General features: G+C 43.7%; 1 protein-coding gene across 2 annotated transcripts in view; it reads left to right on the forward strand.

The window, feature by feature from the left end:
* Positions 1–18,482, forward strand: part of RNF150 (ring finger protein 150) — a 261,941-nt gene that overhangs the window by 217,512 nt on the left and 25,947 nt on the right. For both annotated transcript variants that reach the window (XM_044268030.1, XM_044268031.1), the window contains exon 6: positions 1,984–2,191. In XM_044268030.1, coding sequence (XP_044123965.1) covers positions 1,984–2,191 — 208 coding nt within the window. The remainder of the gene's footprint in view (positions 1–1,983; positions 2,192–18,482) is intronic.

Genomic DNA, 18,482 nt, shown 5'->3' on the forward strand with positions numbered 1-18,482 from the left:
GAGCCACTCAGGTGCCCCATTTTTTGTTTGTTTGTTTGTCTTTTTTTTTTTATGATCTTATTTATTTGACAGACAGAGATCACAAGTAGGCAGAAGGACAGGCAGTGAGGGCAGGGAAGCAGGCTCCTTGCTGAGCAGAGAGCCCAATGTAGGGCTAGATCCCAGAACCCTGGGATCATGACCTGAGCTGAAGGCAGAGGCTTAACCCACTGAGCCACTCAGGTGCCCCATTTTTTGTTTGTTTGTATGTCTTTTTTTTTTTAAGATTTTCTCTATTTGGGGATATTTATTTATTTATTTATCTCCGTCTCTCAAATAAATAAATAAAATCTTTTTTAAAAAAGATTTTATTTATTTGACAGACAGAGATCGTAAGTAGGCAAAAGGACAGGCAGAGATGAGGGGAGGGGAAGCATCTGAGCAGAGCCCTGGGATCATGACCTGAGCCAAAGGCAGGTGCTTAACCCACTGAACCACCCAGGCACCCCTGTTTGTTTGTCTTTTAAAGAGTGCTCTGGTGAGAAAGTAGAGAATGGAATACACCAGGAAGGAAACTGTAAGGAAATAGGGAGGCTGGAAATGGAGAGAGAAAATTCATAACGTGCCCAGTGTTAAGATCTCTAAGTTTAGTAAACATGGTGGGTTAGTCATTCAATGAACTGACTTTTGATAACTTGAGTTTTTTTCAATGAATTGGCTCACTTTCCATAGAGATGAAGAAGGTGAAATGAGCTGAATTTGAGTGTTTTATGAGGTTGATGGAAATTTCCAGCTGCCTATTGGAAACACAGGTGTGCAGCTTGGGAGACTGGTGTAGAGCAGAAAGTTAGAACAAGAGTTCCCCCTCTGGACTCCTTGCTTTGTGCTCCCGGTGAGTCCATGGGTTACAGATTTTCCCTTCGGGTGAACTTCACACACAGTGTAGTCATTGTGATGTTAATTTAATTGGTGCCAATCTAGAATTTTCCTCACCTAATCCTGCCTGACCTGATCTGCATCCATCACGAGTGCAAAACCAAATTTAATTCATAGCTATCTCAACACTGTATCTCTGCAACACCATCTTTTTAAAATAATTTTGGAGGTTAGAAAGAGACATAACAACTGAAAATCATCTTAAAAGTTGTTTGTGGAAGACATATAAATATATTCAATACTATTTCAAATAACAGAACTAAGACCAAAGAGAAAAACTTGCAATGGGTAAGATTTTGCCCCATGGTAGAATAGTCTAACAAGGCTAGCCAACACAGGGTGCCTTGTAAAGCAGAAAGCTCCCCATTTGTTTGTTCTTCAAGTGAGGCTGTCAGAGATCTGACAATGAGGGCCTGGAGGGAGAAGAAGTCTTGCAGTGAGTGGATCGTTAAGCTAGAGGGCATCACCCTGGTTTTAGGATAGTAAAGTTTTCACTTAGAGGATTTGACAAACGTATGATCAGTTTGCATGGTAAGTAAATAGGTTATTTTTTACAGCTGGCTTTTGGCTCATGTTTAACCACCACAACAAAAATAGCCTCACCCTGTGGCTTTGTGTGTCTCTCTACTAAACAGTTCACCATGAGTCAGATTCTGTGCCTTTTCTCTACCCTACTGTCATCAGTGCATTTGCAAACAATGCATGGGTCTTTGGGGATAATTATCAGCTGTCAACTACACACTATATGAGGAGTACACACTACATGTAAGGAAGGACTATCATTATAAATAAATGCCATGTCCCCCTCCATTATATTAATATATGAATATTTCTTCTCCTGGAATTAAAATGTTTTCTCTAAATCTAAGTGGAACCCTTGGAAAGGAAATTTTGAAAGTGGTTTTCAAGTTAATTAGAGAAACTATAATAGAAAAATTTTTTAAGCAATTCAGGAAGAGAACCATAAAGAACTTGGTTTTCCATGGAGACAAAAGACTTAGGCTGTGAACATTTCATCTCTAACTTGATGACCAACACTAAGGGCAGATCCTTTTCTGTTCATATTAGCCCAATGCCGACTGCATAGATGACTTGCCCACCGACTTCGAGGGATCTCTAGGAGGCCCACCCACCAACCAGATCACAGGCGCGAGCGACACCACTGTGAATGAAAGTTCAGTCACCCTGGACCCTGCCGTCCGGACAGTGGGAGCCTTGCAGGTGGTCCCGGATACAGATCCCACCCCGCAGGAAGAAGTCATCTTTACCACTAACAGTAAGTTCTGCTCTGCTTAGAAGTTCCATGGTCCACAGGGTTGTCACCACATGGGAGTTAGAAAAAGACTACTTTTCCTCAAGAAGAAAACAAGTGGACTGAGTGTGCAATGTTGCCAGGCTGAACAGTCGTACCTGACCTTTAGAAGCCCATCGCTTTCCAGGGGCGGATGGCCCATCTGGCTGTGCGTCTTGCCTGCTCGCGCACGACAGTGTGTCCTACCCCGTGGTACCTGAGGCAGGTAGGGTGCTGGTTCTAGTCCGAGGAAGGGCAAGTGAAAAAAGCAACCGCAGGGCATGTGGGATTGGGCTAGGGCACTACCCTGCTCACTGTGTGTGTGTGTGTGTGTGTGTGTGTGTGTGCTTGAGAGAGAGCATGCACGTGGCTGTATGATCTGGTCCCGGCTATATGCCGGAGGGTTCTCTCCCCTGTTGCCCCCGGACTCAGATGTAAATGGCATTCCTTCAGGTGGGTGTTTTTAAGGTCCAACCCAAACGTCCTGTAAGTGGTGGCACATTCAAGTATCTTCTGGATTTCATCCCCATCCTCCACATATATTCTGATGCCCGTTCTAGTTGATTGCAGTTATAAAAATATTAGAAAGCTGGATTAGCGTCAAGATGGAAGCTCGCACGTAAAGTATCTGCTCTTAAGTCTTATAGAGGAAAGAGAAAAGCTTCAGGAGTTTTAAGAAAACTAGCATGCAAAGTAACTTTGGTTTAAGGTTTAAAAGGTGGGTGAATATCAAGATGTGAAAATAAGGTGTATTGTTTCTCTTGATAGAAGTAACCTATTCACTAGTGAAAATTTGGAAATGGAGAAAAGCAGATTAAAGCCACTGGGAATATTGCCTTTTAATAAGTTCTTTTTTACATATTTGTGGTATCTGTAGAATTTGTAAAATTATTTAGACTGAAATGTAAAGATAAGCCTTTTTTTCTAATGAAGAAATTAATGAACCTTATTGTTGAAAGGTTGAAACATGAAGAAAAGAATTAAAAATGAATGCAAAAATCACTCAGTACCCCACCTGGAAATAATCACACTTAACATTTTGGTGTATTTCCTGATAATCTCCTATGGGATAGTTGAGACATTACCATAGTGGCTGAATGTGGAGTGTTATAACTTGCAGAGGTCCTCAACAGACAGTAACTTCAAGAGGAACTTGGTAGCAAATATGTCCCCACGCAGTTTATTAGTCTTGAGTGGATAAGAATTTTGACTTTGAAAACTTGACTTTTAGAAGCATAATGACCTCAACATTGAAAAAATGACCTTTAAACATTCGAAGTCCTGGGGCGCCTGGGTGGCTCAGTGGGTTAAATCCTCTGCCTTTGGCTCAGGTCAGGATCCCAGGGTCCTGGGATCCAGCCCCGCATTGGGCTCTCTGCTCAGTGGGAAGCCTGCTTCCCTTCTTCTCTCTGCCTGCCTCTCTGCCTACTTGTGATCTCTGTCTGTCAAATAAATAAATAAAATTTTTAAAAAAATTCAAAGTCCTTAGAGACAAATTCACTCCCTTTATTTTGAAGGTCTAGGGCAGTGCTGTCCAGTATTAATATAATGTAAGTCACATATGGAATTTCAGTCACTATCGTCACAGTAAAAAACATAGGTGCAGTTCATTTTAATGATCTATTTTATTTAACCCCATATACTCAAAATATTTTGCATTCTTTCTTTTGTATTAACTCCTCAAAACCTGGTATGTGTTTTATATTTATAGAGCATCTCCGTTTGAACTAGCTGCATTTCAGGTGCTAATGGCTACCCTACCAAAGAGCACAGACCTAGACTCCTAGTCATTTTCGGGAGAGAAGAACCTTAAAAGTAATTGAATCTTTACCCCTGATAAACTTCTAATTTTTAACTTGAGAGAGTCATGGCCCAGAAGAGTAAGTGGCTGACGCAGGTCAAATGATAAGTTCCCTTTTCAAAGGTACAAGATCATCCCGTAATTTTTCTGTTTATTGATATCTTTGCTTACCGTTAGACACTTCACTGCTCATTGTCTCTGTGAAGTATATTGGAAGGCCTGATAGACCTTTTGCTAGCAGTTTGAAAACACTGATGGCATAGCTGTCCTCAAGCCTGTAAAGACCCAACCAAATATGGGTCGTCTTCCTTGCCATAAAATATTATTTCATTTTCAAGAGATAATGTGTCATCTGTGAAATTTCCTTATTCTTGAAAGTGGATACGTGCTTCCTACATCTCCGCAAAGCCCAGATGACAAATGGAAAGGCATAACTTGTGCGCTAAAATACATCCAGAACTGAAATACAGGATCCTGGTCTGCACCCGTGTAATTCGTAATCTCGAAACTGTTTTTTGCCTAAAACAGACTCGAGTGTTGAGCCCATGGCAGGCACTCAGTAGATGTGTCCAATCCAATCCCGAAGCAGGGGGCTCCTGACCAAGAGAGGGAAAGCTGTCAGGTCCCTGTAGAGGAAGATGCTGGCAGGTTTAAGGAAACAGGAAGCCTGAGAGCACCTGGCACACAGGACTGTGGCTAGAGGGAACAGTCTCTTAGTATAGAAACTGAGGTTATTCTCAAACTATTTTTCCTAGCTATTTTATTTCTGGTTAGTTTTATTTATTGGGATCTAACAGAATATTCCAAACCTGGTCATTCTGACAAGGTATCAGTTGCTTATATCACTAACCAAATGGCCATAGATTCCTTCAGGGGAGTCCTTTGCTGTATACAAGTTTGTAAATTGCCTAGTGCCCTAACTCAGATAACTGATCCACAAATGAACAGACACAGATGTGCGAATAAATGGGTAAAAAGATTCAAATTATCATCAACGCTGTTAGAACCAGGTCTAATGCTATCTAAAAAGAACGTGGCCGGAGATTTAAGTGTTGCTGGCCCACAATATTGCTGCAAATCACAAATCAATAACCCAGGAGAGCTTGGACCTAACTCTGGTTCACGTGATCCTTTCCCACCTCACATCTCCACAGACCCAGGAAATTACTAGATAATGAGGAAATAACCGTAGCTATCAAATACACCACACCACCCTGCACAGTACCCTTTAAAGCCTTATGAGGGAAATTTCACTTTCATTGTCGTTTTACGGACGCAGAAATGGAAACACAGAGAGATTAACCTTCCTCACGTGCTCAGCCCTACCTCTGCTCCTCCTGTCTGGCAAATGGTGTTGGTGTGTGGTCGATCAGATGCACATAAAAGTCATTTCAGCACTCAAGGGGGGCGTGTAGAACAGATTGCCTGGAGAGTGAAGATGGAAAAATCTGGCATTAAAGGATCATCTCCAGCTCTCAGGAAAGAGAAAAAAGAAAATCATTTACACAGCAAAGGAAATCCAGACTTCTTGCAAGTCTAACATTTGGGAGGAAGATGAGCTCGTAGGCATTATCTTGAATGTTTCTGGCATTCTGCCTTTTAACAGCCTCACATGGCAATCTCAAATCGCATGCTGTTTTTCCTGCATTAGCGCAAGGGGTTGTGCACTTGGATACTCAGATGTCCCTCACCGGTCTTTACCTGCATGCATCCCAATTGCACCCCAAATAGACGTTACTTTCTGTCTCCCCAGGCCCAGTCTGCAGGTTTTTGGATTTGCTTCAGCAAGGGAAAAAAGTTCCTAAGGATTAAAAAAATTAAAAAAAAAAAGGCAAAAAAAAAAAAAAAAACCACACAGAAAAAAAACCACAGCTAAACAAACAGTCTGTGTATTTGCAGACTCCAGACAGGAGCTAGAGAACGACACAAGAGGAGACTCTATCACCACTCCCCAGAAACATTCAGTGCTACTCCACATCTGCTCAGGAGGGTCTGAAACCTTCCCTTTATTTTTCAAGGAAGCTGCCTGTTTGCTTTATCTTGTCACTGACTGCACTGTCTCTCGGTCACACCCTCCTGCCGCTCCCCCTGTACCTTCCTGGCAACATGCCAGAATGTGTGTGGCTGGGAGACCTGGTCTTCAGATTGCACAGAAGTTAAGCAGTACACGTGAATTATTATGTACTTGGCTGGCTGAAATGAAATACGGTATGGGATTCCTCCAGGAGACTTCTTTCGCTAACTTTCTATTGACTCTGATCCTTGAGGGAAGCATGGTGCATCCTATGTATTCAGCAAACATGATGTGTGATGTGTTTAAAATGTACCTTTATTTTTGCCTCACTGCTGCTTTAAATGTACTGAGTGGGTATAATGGTCTCCTCCCATGGGTGAAAATTCCAGCAGGCCTAGGAATTTTCTGCTCACTTCTATGTAACTGGCAGTTACCTAGCAAGGCCCTTTTCCCTGTAATTTCCATGCCTCAGGATAGGTGTATCTCTCTCTTTCTCAGAGGTCCCCCTGCCGCCCCAGCGCATCCACAGTCCATTTGCACCTGCTGTCTGTTGAAGTGCCCTTACCCTCTCGGCCCTTCTGGATAGGGCCCAAGCTGAGCCCAGTCCAGCTCTGGACCCTCACACATCACCTGTCCTGACAGTCCTCTCCAGACCAGCAGCTGTGTCTGGCCTCTGACCTCACACAGGGCATCTGCCTCCTCTTTCTACCCTCCGGGCAGGAGAGAGACCTGAGTCCACAGTCCGCTTCAGGTTTTCAAAGGCTGAAATCAGTTCTCTCTAAGTCCCACCTCAAAAACATATTTCAGAATCCCCTATAGGGTGCCTTTAGAGTAACCCCTCACTGGGCTTGAGTGTGGGAGGTAGCCCTTCCGGACCCCTTTTGCTGAAGGGGCGGGATTCAGCAGGACCATATTCTCTTCTCAGATAATCTCTACAGTTTCTCTACCTTCCTCTCCTTCTCTGCCCTATTATCTCAGAATGGGTGACGCAGTTAAGAATCATAGAATAGCGTGAGTGCTGTGAAATGTGTAAGCCTGATGATTCACAGATATGTACCCCTGGGGCAAATAATACATTATATATTAATAAAAATAGTTTTTTTTTTAAATGACAAAATAGGTTCCCTTTTGTGTCCATTATACATCTAGCAGTGGGATGGGCGCCAAGGGGTGGGTACATGTGGGACAGACTGTCCAGGCCTCTTCAGTAGAAACAGTCAGGAAGAATCCTATGAGACTATGAGACTGCAAAAGATTTAGTTTCTGGGGGCACCTGGGTGGCTCAGTGGGTTAAAGCCTCTACATTCAGCTCAGGTCATGATCCCAGGGTCCTGGGATGGAGCCCCAGGTTGGGCTCTCTGCTCAGCAGGGAGCCTGCTTCCTCCTCTCTCTCTGCCTGCCTCTCTGCCTACTTGTGATCTCTGTCGGTCAAATAAATAAAATCTTTAAAAAAAAAAAAAGAAGAATTAGTTTCTGAACAACCTGATGGTTTTTACTGGAGAGACCACATTCTTAGCTCAGACAGTTTCTAAACTGTGGTCTCTTTTGAAAGAACCTGTAGATAGGTCAGCCTTTTTTGGAAAAAAAAAAAAGCTCATAGTCTTCAAAATGCATTCATGAGACAAAAATAATTGCTAAAGCACGGCTAAAACTGCAGCCCAGGGGGGAAAAAAGCCATTTATAGAAAAAATAAAAAAATAAAAAATAAAAGCCTCCAACAGCTCCTGCTACAATCCCAGGGAGCTCTCCAGAGATGCATTCTCCACCCTAATTACAGGAAAAATTTCCAAAAAGTTCATTCAGAGACTCATGTATGGTCTCTGGAATGATGTGCTTTCTCTGATTTGAGGGACTCAGTATAAGCCTCTCTGAGGATTCTTCATTCCTAAAGACACATTCTCTTAAAATTAGGCCAGGGGTGACATTCGCTCATTTTTTTTTTTTTTTTAAGTTCTTTGTTTACTATTTAGGAAACAGTTGGTGAAGCACGCAGGACATCTATGTTGCGAAGTTTTAAATGCCCCTAGCCTTGCTCTGACCTCAGCCTGAACATGAAAATGAGCCGGACTGTACGTTCAGGACCTTTCCAGGGCACCCAGTTTCGAACCTCTTGAGTCTAGATAACGGAGAGAAAAAGGGGAGGGTTGGCGTGAGCATCCCATTTCTGTCTCAAATGTGCAGCTATGCTCTGCTATATTTGCAAAGCAGCAATTTCCAGGTTTTCTGTGAGTGCAAAATATACTGTTGCATCTAGAAATAAACATCTAACTGAAGTCTTTCATTGTTTATGAGAGAGGACAAGAGTGAGTAGCCACGTCTGCGTTTGTGACTTGCATCAAAGCCTGAAATTGCACAGTAGCTACCCTTGACTCTGGATAAATATGCTGGCTGGAATCAGCAATGAAAATGATCTCCCTGGGTGCCCGTAAGAGTCACATTAGCCCCGGAGAGATGATTGCTTTGATTTATGGGGCTATTCCACCATGGCAGACAGCAGGATCCACCAACCATTTAGGAGCCTAGACGCCACTGTCATCTCTCCTGCAGGACACAGTTAAGCCACAGGTGGACTGCTTCTGTACAGAATAAAGCATTTGCAGATTGTGAGACGGCTCCCCACGATCATCGCCATGTCTCATCACGTACCAGGCCCCCAGAACCACCTCACCCCCTTGAGCCTAAGCCTCCCACCTCACCAGCTCAGTGACAGCTTTGGCAGAGTCACAGTTGTTCTGGAGAGAAAAGATTGTTGCCATTAAGTACATGCCTTGATCATCAAGTGACCCAAATGGCGACTGTCCAACCACAAGCCACCAGATTTTCCAGGATAACATTTCTCCTTGGGGCGCCTGAGTGGCTCATTAGGCTAAGCGTCTGCCTTCAGTTCATCCTGGGATCGAGCCCCATCTTGGGCTCCCTGCCCAGCAGATGGCCTGCTTCCCCCTCTCCCTCTGCTGCTCTCCCTTGTCATTCTTTCTCTCTCACTCCCTCTCAAATAAATAAATAAAACCTTCAAAAATTTTTTGTTTAAACAAACAACAACAACAACAACAAAAATTCCCCACATTTCTCCTTGATTAATAAACGTTTGCTAATTCAAGAAGGGCCACTCAGGAACCGGCTGCCAGGGTTTTCCGGCCTTGTGCCTCTGGTGCCTCTGACAGGAAGTACTGCAGACCTGTAGATTTGCAAACAGCCTGGGAGAGAATGAATCAATTTAGACCACAGATATATTGCCCCTTGGAGCACTCAGCCAGAGCGTGACACACACCATCCACAGGGGGAAGAAACCTGTCTTCCTGAAACAAAGTAACTCCATCTCCAATTTGATGAATTTCTCCCAGGGCTGTCTGGCTCTGGGTGAGCATCTTGGCTCAGCAGCTGTGAGAGTGGGCTGGGGAAAGGACTGTTGATCAGACCTGCATTTTGCCAGACATTGTCATACTGAACATGGATCTCAGCAGGAGGTGGCAGCTGATGGCAGGAAACACAATTGACAGGTCAGCACTTTTTCAATATCTGAGAAGCACGGAGGGTGAATAAGATAACATTTCTCTTTGCGTTACAATTCTAAAGCATATCATGAGGAAATTCCATTATTCAAAGATTAAGAAAGCAGAACAGGGGCGCCTGGGTGGCTCAGTGGGTTAAAGCCTCTGCCTTCAGTTTAGGTCATGATCCCAGGGTCCTGGGATTGAGCCCCACCCCCCAATCGTGCTTTCTGCTCAGCCGGGAGCCTGCTTCCTCCTCTCTCTGCCTGCTTCTCTGCCTCCTTGTGATTTCTGTCTGTCAAATAAATAAATAAAGCTTTTTTGAAAAAAAAAAAGAAAGAAAGAAAGCAGGAACAGCTGAAAATGCCTTTTGAATGACATAAGAATTGGCTCTGGAAATTCAGTCTCATGGTACTGTAAGTTAAAATATTTCAGAAATGATGTTCAGTGGTACAGGGGAAAAAAAATGCAACTAGCAGGTACTTGAAGTAAGAGGATATAAGGGAAATACCACTAGCTTGAGCCAGGAAATTTGGGTCTTAGTCTTCATTTGGCCTCCAATTAGCTATATGACTCTGGGCAAGTCACTTAGCCTTTCTGCACTTCCATTTCTTGACTTGTCAAATAAGGCATTTGTGTTAGCAGATGATTTTTTTCCTTTCCTTTTCTTTTTTTTTTTTTTTTTAAGATTTATTTATTTTAGGGCACCTGTGTGGGAGCGATCAGTCAATTAAGTGGCTGCATTCAGCTCAGGTCATGGTCCCAGGGTCCTGGGATCCAGCCCCACATCAGGCTCCTGCTCAGCGGGGAGTCTGCTTCTCCCTCTACCCCTCCCCCCTGCGGTGATCTCTTTCTCTCACACTCTCTCTAAAATAAATAAATCTTATTTTATTTCTCTAAATATCTCTCTAAAATAAGATTTATTTATTTGAGAGAGAGAGAGAGAGAATGAGAGTGTGTGTGTGTGTGTGTGTGTGTGAGAGAGAGAGTAGGGGGAGGGGCAGACAGAGTCCTCAAGCGGACTCCCCACTGAGTGCAGACCTGGCCATGGAGCTAGATCCTATAGCCCATGAGATCATGACCTGAGCCAAAACCAAAAGTTGAATGCTTAACCAACTGAGCTACCCAGACACTCCTAACAGATGATTTCTAAAATCCTTTCCAGTTCCATGACTCTATGATTAAAGTCAGACTCCCTCATGGCAACCTTCCAAGTCCCAGTGGGAAAGGCTAAATCAAGATCTTGCATTCTCAATTACCAGCTCTTCTTGCTACCCTCCCCCTTCCAATACCGCTAAGCCAACTAGCAAGGAACCAAGCCCCAGCTCTCTCCCCACTGCCACATTCTCCAAGACTGTAGACGGTCTTAGGAGATGCCACATCTGTCCACCTTTGAGTCAGATGCACAGTTGGAAGGACAATGGGTGTAGATGGCTGGAATGACATTGCCAGAGCCGCAGTTCCCCTAGGAGCCCACCACACAGTGCAGCCTGCACCCAGAATGTAAGAACCATCTGCTCACAGAAGCTCTTAAGCTCTACTCACCTGGCTCTTATGGAGCCTTTAGTGGTGACTTTTAAAAGGATAGTTATGGTGGCATGTCACATAAACCAAAGTATTATGCAGAGCAAGTCTTGATTCTGCTTTAATCTGGATGCTAGGCAAGGGGAAAGAGTACTTGGAAAAAAGCATTGAATTTCTTCAGTAGATAGGGGTGTTGGGGTGAAGTCTGTGTTTAGGTATTGATATGTATATGAATACACAGTTTGGAGTTTAGTTCCAACCACTGTACATATGATTTTTGTGTATTTATGATGTTTATTATTTTTAGAGTAGATACCACATATATCCTCATTTTCTCTTCTCAAGGAAGTAGTTTAAAAAAAAAAAAATCCCTGTGACATCTTTTGGAAGTGGTATTATTTCCATTTAACAAACAAGGGTGCCAAGCCACAAGTACCACATTCAGAGTTGTTGGTCCCAAATCGAGGAAGAAAATTTCCCTCTGTGGACCCCCGTTCCAGGGCAGGCTACACAGTGTGGCTCCATTCATGTATCCTTCGTGTAATTTTAATGGAAATAACTGATAATCACCGAAGAATAGCTCCAGTTCACCTAAATATTTTAGAACAAGACTCTGTTTTACTTGTCGCTAAAATACTTCAGCACCAGATGTTTTATTAAGGATTTAGTTTAATTGGTTAACAAGTTGAATGCTAAAAATTAGATTCCCCTCTCTACTAGAAATTATGAGGCAGAAGCATGTTTTATAAATAACACTTAATTTAATAATTAATGCTAATCCGTTATTAAAGCAGTAAGAGTAAGGAATCTTAATATCGTCTTTCAAGGAGCTGAGGCTTCCTCTCTCCTGGCAGAAAGGAATTCTTGGAATCCAATGATTGGCCATTCTTTCTAAGGTCTCAAAGCATAATTCACCCACAATATCATGTTCTGTCTTCATAATGTTCTTGGGCAGCAGAAGAAAGCAGGTATATCTACCCCAGAAGGAAAGAGGCGCTAAATCAGGTTTCTGCTCTGGCCAAATTATCTTTCCATTACTGGACCACAGAGTTACACTGGTTCTCTGCGGAGAAATGCCAAGAAAGCTCACTTGTTCCAGTCTAATACTAGTACATAGTTAAAAATCTAGTGAAAGCATGCCCTTAGGAAGTGGTTGAAACTTGAGGGCATCAGGACTGATTTTCTTGGTGAAGGAACCATCTAGAATCAACTTGGGGTTTCTGCCTACTGGAGAGAGATTGAACCCACAAGTTTATCTCTGCTACCTAACAAAGTCCCACCAAAGGGTTTGTAAAAAAATAAAAACCTATGTGGGCACTAAGAACAGAGAAAAGTTTACAATAGACAACAGACCAACAAGTTCTGGGTGACAAATGAGTGAAAATTCATTTAGCAAAGTGGAGAAAGGCAAAATCTAAGAAGGGCCTCCTAAGGAAGATGCTGATAAGAACAACCAGTTTAGCACTCAGAACCCTGGGGATCCTCAAGGTGTAGGGCCCAGGAAGGCCAGGGTAGGGAGTAGTGCTCAAAAGAAGATGTAGTGATAGACCATGTAAAGAATATTTAGGCCCCTCCCCCCCATGCCCTTCTCCATCCTGAGCCATCTGCTGGTGGTCTTAATCCCATAACAAGGTCCCTTCCCAGTTGCAAGCCCCACCCATGCACACTTAATCAGAGTGCTTCCTTGGTAAATAGAAGTGGAGAGCAAGGACGGCTAGAGAGTTATGAGAAGGCACTAAATCTAAGAGAGAGAGAGACCACGACAAATAAAAACAAGGAGAAATCTCAAAGAAACCAAGAGAACTCAGAGCACAGAATTCTATAAACTATAATTTGTGTCCTTACGGAAGAGATTATTTTGTAGGAGATACTGTTGAAATAGATACTGCGAGAAATAGGTATTTTCAGAGAATGAGAAGAATGCTCAGATACTAAAAAATATAGCAGAGAGACAATTTCCGGAGAATGATGAAAAGATAAAATGCTATTTTTCTTTTGAAACTATGTTCTTAGCATGAAAAAAATTGATTTAAAAGTTATATTTAAAAATAAGAAAAATCAAAAAGGGTCATACCATTGAAGACTGAATTCACTAATTACATGTACATTTTGTATCAGCATCCCCTCTGCCCAAAATGTATTTTTTTACTACAGTGAAAACTAGGGCCTTGCATGACATACTTTGCTTCAGCAAATGTGCACGGTGCAAAACTTTTAAGAGTGTTTTCTTTTTCCCAGGCTACCCTTGTGTTACACTTGTAATATATGAACCTATGGGTTTATTAGATAAATTAGTGACCACAGTTTTTACCAGAAAATTACTTCCTAGTGCTCAAGCCAGTAAATTGGGATTACCTCTGTTCCTTCCACTCTATTTCCCTCTGTTGTAAACAGTCGCCAAATGTTCAGTCTGCCTTTTAAACATCTGCCCATGGGCCATTTCCCTCTGCTGCTACTGTAACTCAAGACCCTATCCTCTCTTCCCTCCGTTTTCCCTGCGGCAGCCACCACAACTCTCTGTCTCTAGCCTCAGCCCCCACCAGTGTGTCCTCACCCTGCTTTCTGGAGAACCATCTGCAGAAATCTGATCTTGTCCCTGTTTTGCTCAAAACATTTTTATCACCTATGGGTTAAAAATCTCCAGCTGGGTAGCAGCGTCTGTGCTTCTGGTTTCTAACCACTCCCACCAGGTACTTGACACACAGCATTTTCCAAGCCGCTCGCAGCTCCAGACACACTGCCCCCGACCCTTCTCCCTCACCTGCCGAGTCGCATTCTCTGCTACTCCACGCAGAATAGAATAGAATCTGATGTTCCTTTTAGAATTCTCTTCTTCCAAACAATTATGTTACAGCTTCTTAAGAAAGCATCTGTCACCCCCACTGAATTTATCAGACCTTAAAATGTGTGGACTGTGGCTTTTCGTCTTCATGTCCCAAAATCCAGCACAGTTTCAGGCATAACGTTAGACTCAATGAGCATTCATTGAATGAATGAGTGAATATGCTAAAGAATGTTAAAGAACTCAACAATAACAATAGTTAGAAGAAGAGGCTGCATTGTGATATGCTTTTGTATTTTGTCTGCTAACGAAAATAAAATACAGACATTCTTCCAAGGATCCTCAAGCTGGACCCAGGCAGCAGTGGACCAGCCTCCCTTATAGCCTGTTCCTCTGGGATGATTTTGTTCCCCTATCCCCATGTGACAGGGGCACCAATGCTACCTCAGTCCCCCACCGCCAGGAAGGAGGGAGACTAATGCCTCATGGAAATGGACTGATTATTTATTATTTATCATTATCGATATTGGACGGCACAGCAGAAGCGGGGGACTGAAAGCAGCAGCGAGCCAAAGCGGCTTTAACAGCAGCGGAGGGGGATGTGGAGAAAGGCTCCACTGCCTCACAGCCCAGCACTTTCTGCAGAGGCCTGGAAAGAACACAGCCCAAAGGCCCCAATGCTGGAACAGCTTGAAGGAAGCTCTTCCCTTTTTGCATGATACCATTGGCACGGCTCTTACTTTTTTTTTTTTTTTAAGATTTTTTTATTTATTTGAGACAGACACAGATAATGACAGAGCTAGCAAGAAAGAGCACAAGCGAGGAGGAAAGGGAGCAGATTCCCACTGAGCAAGGAGCCTGATATGGCTCCCAGGACCCTGGGACCATAACCTGAGCCAAAGACAGATGCTTAACCACCTGAACCACCCAGGTGCCCCTGCTCTTACTATTTTATATTTGTCTGCGATGAGTGAAGATAACCCTACTGAGAGAGAATCCAGGCTTGGAGGGGAGACCGGATGACTTCGGCATCAGGGATATCTGGGCTCAGATCCTGGCTGCTCACTGAGCCGGTAGCTGTGGCCAACTCAATTTCACATCCCTTAGCCTTCATTTCCTTTAGAATCATTACAGTAAAGTCCACCTCACCAACCCTTGTGAGGGCGAAATATATCAATGTATATGAAGCTGCCATTTCAGCGTGTGGCACTCAGGAAGTCCCACATGTTGCCTCTCCCCACCCACCCGGCACCTCTCCATGAGAACACACACTGGACAGACACATCGCAGGCCCCTGTTAGTGCAGCTGGAATGTCCTCATGTTATAAAAGTATCTACAGAGCACCTTTCTCGGATAGACTCCAAGACCCTACAGCTGTAGCTTGTATCCTGAACTGTTTGCTCATGGAGAGGAAAACGGACGTTTCCTTGCTCTTCTTCAATTACCAGAATGGCTTTATGTCCCGAGCCAGAACTGCATGCTCTTTTTCGCTAATTGATCATCTGAGTACTACTGAGTTATAAACTGCAAGCTTTACGACCATGATCTCATAGAAAATAATGACCGTCCTTCTAACATCATTTGTAGAGAAACCACTCCAGTTATCAGGATCATCACAAGACAGCCCATCAATCAATCAACAATCCATTAGTGTCAGTTCCTAGAAAGTCATAATTAGGTCTTTCTGCACAGGGCTCTGTATGGTACTCAGCACACCACAGCCCTACAAATAACCTTAGAGAGTGTTTTGAGCAGACAGCCCTGCAGATGAATGATCGGGGGATAAATTAGTACTCTCCGATTGGATCCGTCAGGGAAACAGCTTCGAAGAAAGATTTTGGAAGTACCCATTATAGAAACCTCTGAGTTTTCAGCAAATGGGTGCCACATCCCCGCATAGAAAATCCACTAGGAGACTTTAAAGATACAGAAAGATCTAACTCACTGGCTTTTTTCTGGGGTGGTCCTCTCTGTGCTTCCTCCTTTGGGGGTAATTTGCAGGGAAACGTCTAGAGAGATGAAAATGCATGGTGGTTAAGTGCATTAGCCAAACTCACCCCAACTGTGGTGTGATCAATTAGGTCACATTCTACTGGACTAGCTAAGTGAGTATACCAGGATGGTGGGAAGGCTCTCCATCCTTCTCATTCCAGAGCACACGCCAGGGTAGGAATCAAGCCAGGCTTCCTATGCACATACACAGATCCCGTGTGCACCTGCACTCACACACCACTACCACCAATCCCCAGGCTTTTGGCTTATCCCCCAAAACCACTAGGAAATAGATTTCTAGGGTTTTCGAGGAATTATTGTGGGCAGAGGTAGCAAACTTATCACAGGTAGCTCCTCTTGCCAGCAAATGATTTGAGCTTGAGAGTGCATCTGACAATGTTTTAATTAGTAGCTAGCATTTAAATGCGGCCAGGTTTAACATACGGATCTGCATTTGCAACTTGAAAGCCCTAGAAGCAGCAGTGATCTTGGGCCTCATTCCTTTATGGTGCTAACTGGTGAGACCTGACTCCTGAGTCCCTCCCTGCAAAGCTTGTCCTCTGCAGTTCACCCCCCCTTTGTCATCACAGTTAGGGACAGTTTCAGGACAAACAGGGCTTTCCTCAGCGACACTGATGTCTAAGGGACAATCACAGTTTGGAATTGTCCTATTAGGTCCTATTAAAATAACAGCATTGGTAAAATGCAGCATAAATATGTGCGTGCCTCTCAGGCAGCGGCAGACACAGTTAATACTCTGTTCCCAGCAGGGAGAAACAATTAGTAAATTTATAGACTAACGTTTATTCAAAAAAAATTTTTTTGTCAAACATTTATATAAATAAAGACTCATGCCTTAATCAGAGCTGTCAGCGCAAGAAAGTGTTGGCTGCACTTAAGGTTCCTGCTGTGCGACAGGAACAATGGAATGAATTTTGTAAGGAAACATAATGCCATAATAATACTGCAACTGTTGTTTAAATAAGGAGTTCATTAGACAATTGGATTTGGAAAGCCATGTTCACTACCAGGTTAGTATCATCCGCAGAGCGTGCACGTGTGCGCACGGTGCCAGAACACACCCGCCGACACGCACACTCAGCGTGTGGTGTGCGCGTGCGCACAGGTGGGAGTGACGCGCACGCACGTGCCCGCACAGGTGTAAGTGCCTGTCTCAGTAGGCTCCGCTGTGTGTCACGGTGGCTCGCAGCGTCTCAGCAGGGATCAGTGAAGTTTCTAGTCACGACTCTCAGGTTAGGACTCCTGAAAATGAAACCGTGGTTCCACGGTCCCTTGCCAGAGAGGGAAGAGCATCCCAAACAAATTTATGTATCATGGTTTCTTTAACGGACTTTTACGCTCCCTAAAATCTGGGAAAAGGAAAGGGACCCCTACAGGTAAGGCAGTCCTTAGTCTTAGATAGTGTACTCCTTTCCCCTGTGCCCTACAAGAGAAGGACACAATTATAGCCAAGTTACAGCTGGGTACACCTCTGTCCACACTGAGTGCAGGGGTCATTGTCAGCTAGTGAGGCATCAGGGAAGATGACCAAATGGTATAGGTGCTGGAAAGGGAAGGGTGGGTCTTTTATAGACAGCAGCAAGGTTTTCAAGTTCCCTGTCCCTGATTTGTACTGGTGTACAGAATGTACACTCTAGGTAGTAGAGCTAAGTTAAAGCCCAGCCTTGGGCAGTTTGCCCAACATCTCTCACATACAGGTGAGGCTCCATTCCCTCACCTATAAAACAGAAGCAATAAGAACACCTGCCTCATGGGATTAAATGTAATCAAAACTGCTTGGAAAAGGGTCTGGTCCACAAAAGTATTAAAAAATGTTCTTTCTTGTTGTCTAAAGTGGAAGAGATAGAGGGAACCCGGGTATTGGAAGCATTGACCATGTGCAAAGACCTTGCAGAGAACTTTTAGGGTATTTTATTTAATCTTCACAATTATTATCACTGTTTTACATATAAGAACCTGGCATGGGAAGCCTGGGTGGCTCAGTTGGTTAAGCATCTCATCTGCCTTTGCTCAGGTCATGATTCCAGGATTCTAGGATTGAGTCCTGCATCGGGCTTCTTGCTCAGCGGGGAGTCTGCTTCTCCCTCTGCCTGCCACATCCCTGCTTGTGCTCTCTCTCTCTGACAAATAAAATCTTTTTTTAAAAAAATAAATAATAAGCCGATGTGAGAGTGGTCCAGGAACCTCACCAGAAGGCCCTCCTTGAATAAATGGCAGGCTGGGCTAAGAGCTCTGATAACTCTCTCCAAAGGCTCCTTCCAGCACACTGGGATCTGAACATCTGCCTGGGTTGTAATCATAGTGCAGACTCCTGGCCCCACCCCAGATCTACCAAACCACTATTTTCTTTCTTTCTTTCTTCTTTCTTTCTTCTTTTTTTTTTTTTTTAAGATTTTATTTATTCATTGGAGAGAGAGCAGGTACGAGATGGGGAAGGGTCGTCAGAGGGAGAAATGGACTCCCCACTGAGCAGGGATCCTGATGCACGACTTGATCCCAGGACTCCAGGATCATGACCTGAGCCAAAGGCAGCTGCTTAACCAACTGAGCCACCAAGGCACACAGGAAGTGTTTTCTGTACAGAAAATACTTCCAACAATCCTGAGATACTAAAGTCCTTGATCCAGTAAAACAGAAGATGAATTTGGGA

Source organism: Neovison vison, chromosome 11, assembly GCF_020171115.1.
Source record: "Neovison vison isolate M4711 chromosome 11, ASM_NN_V1, whole genome shotgun sequence".
Taxonomy (NCBI): Eukaryota; Metazoa; Chordata; class Mammalia; order Carnivora; family Mustelidae; genus Neogale; species Neogale vison.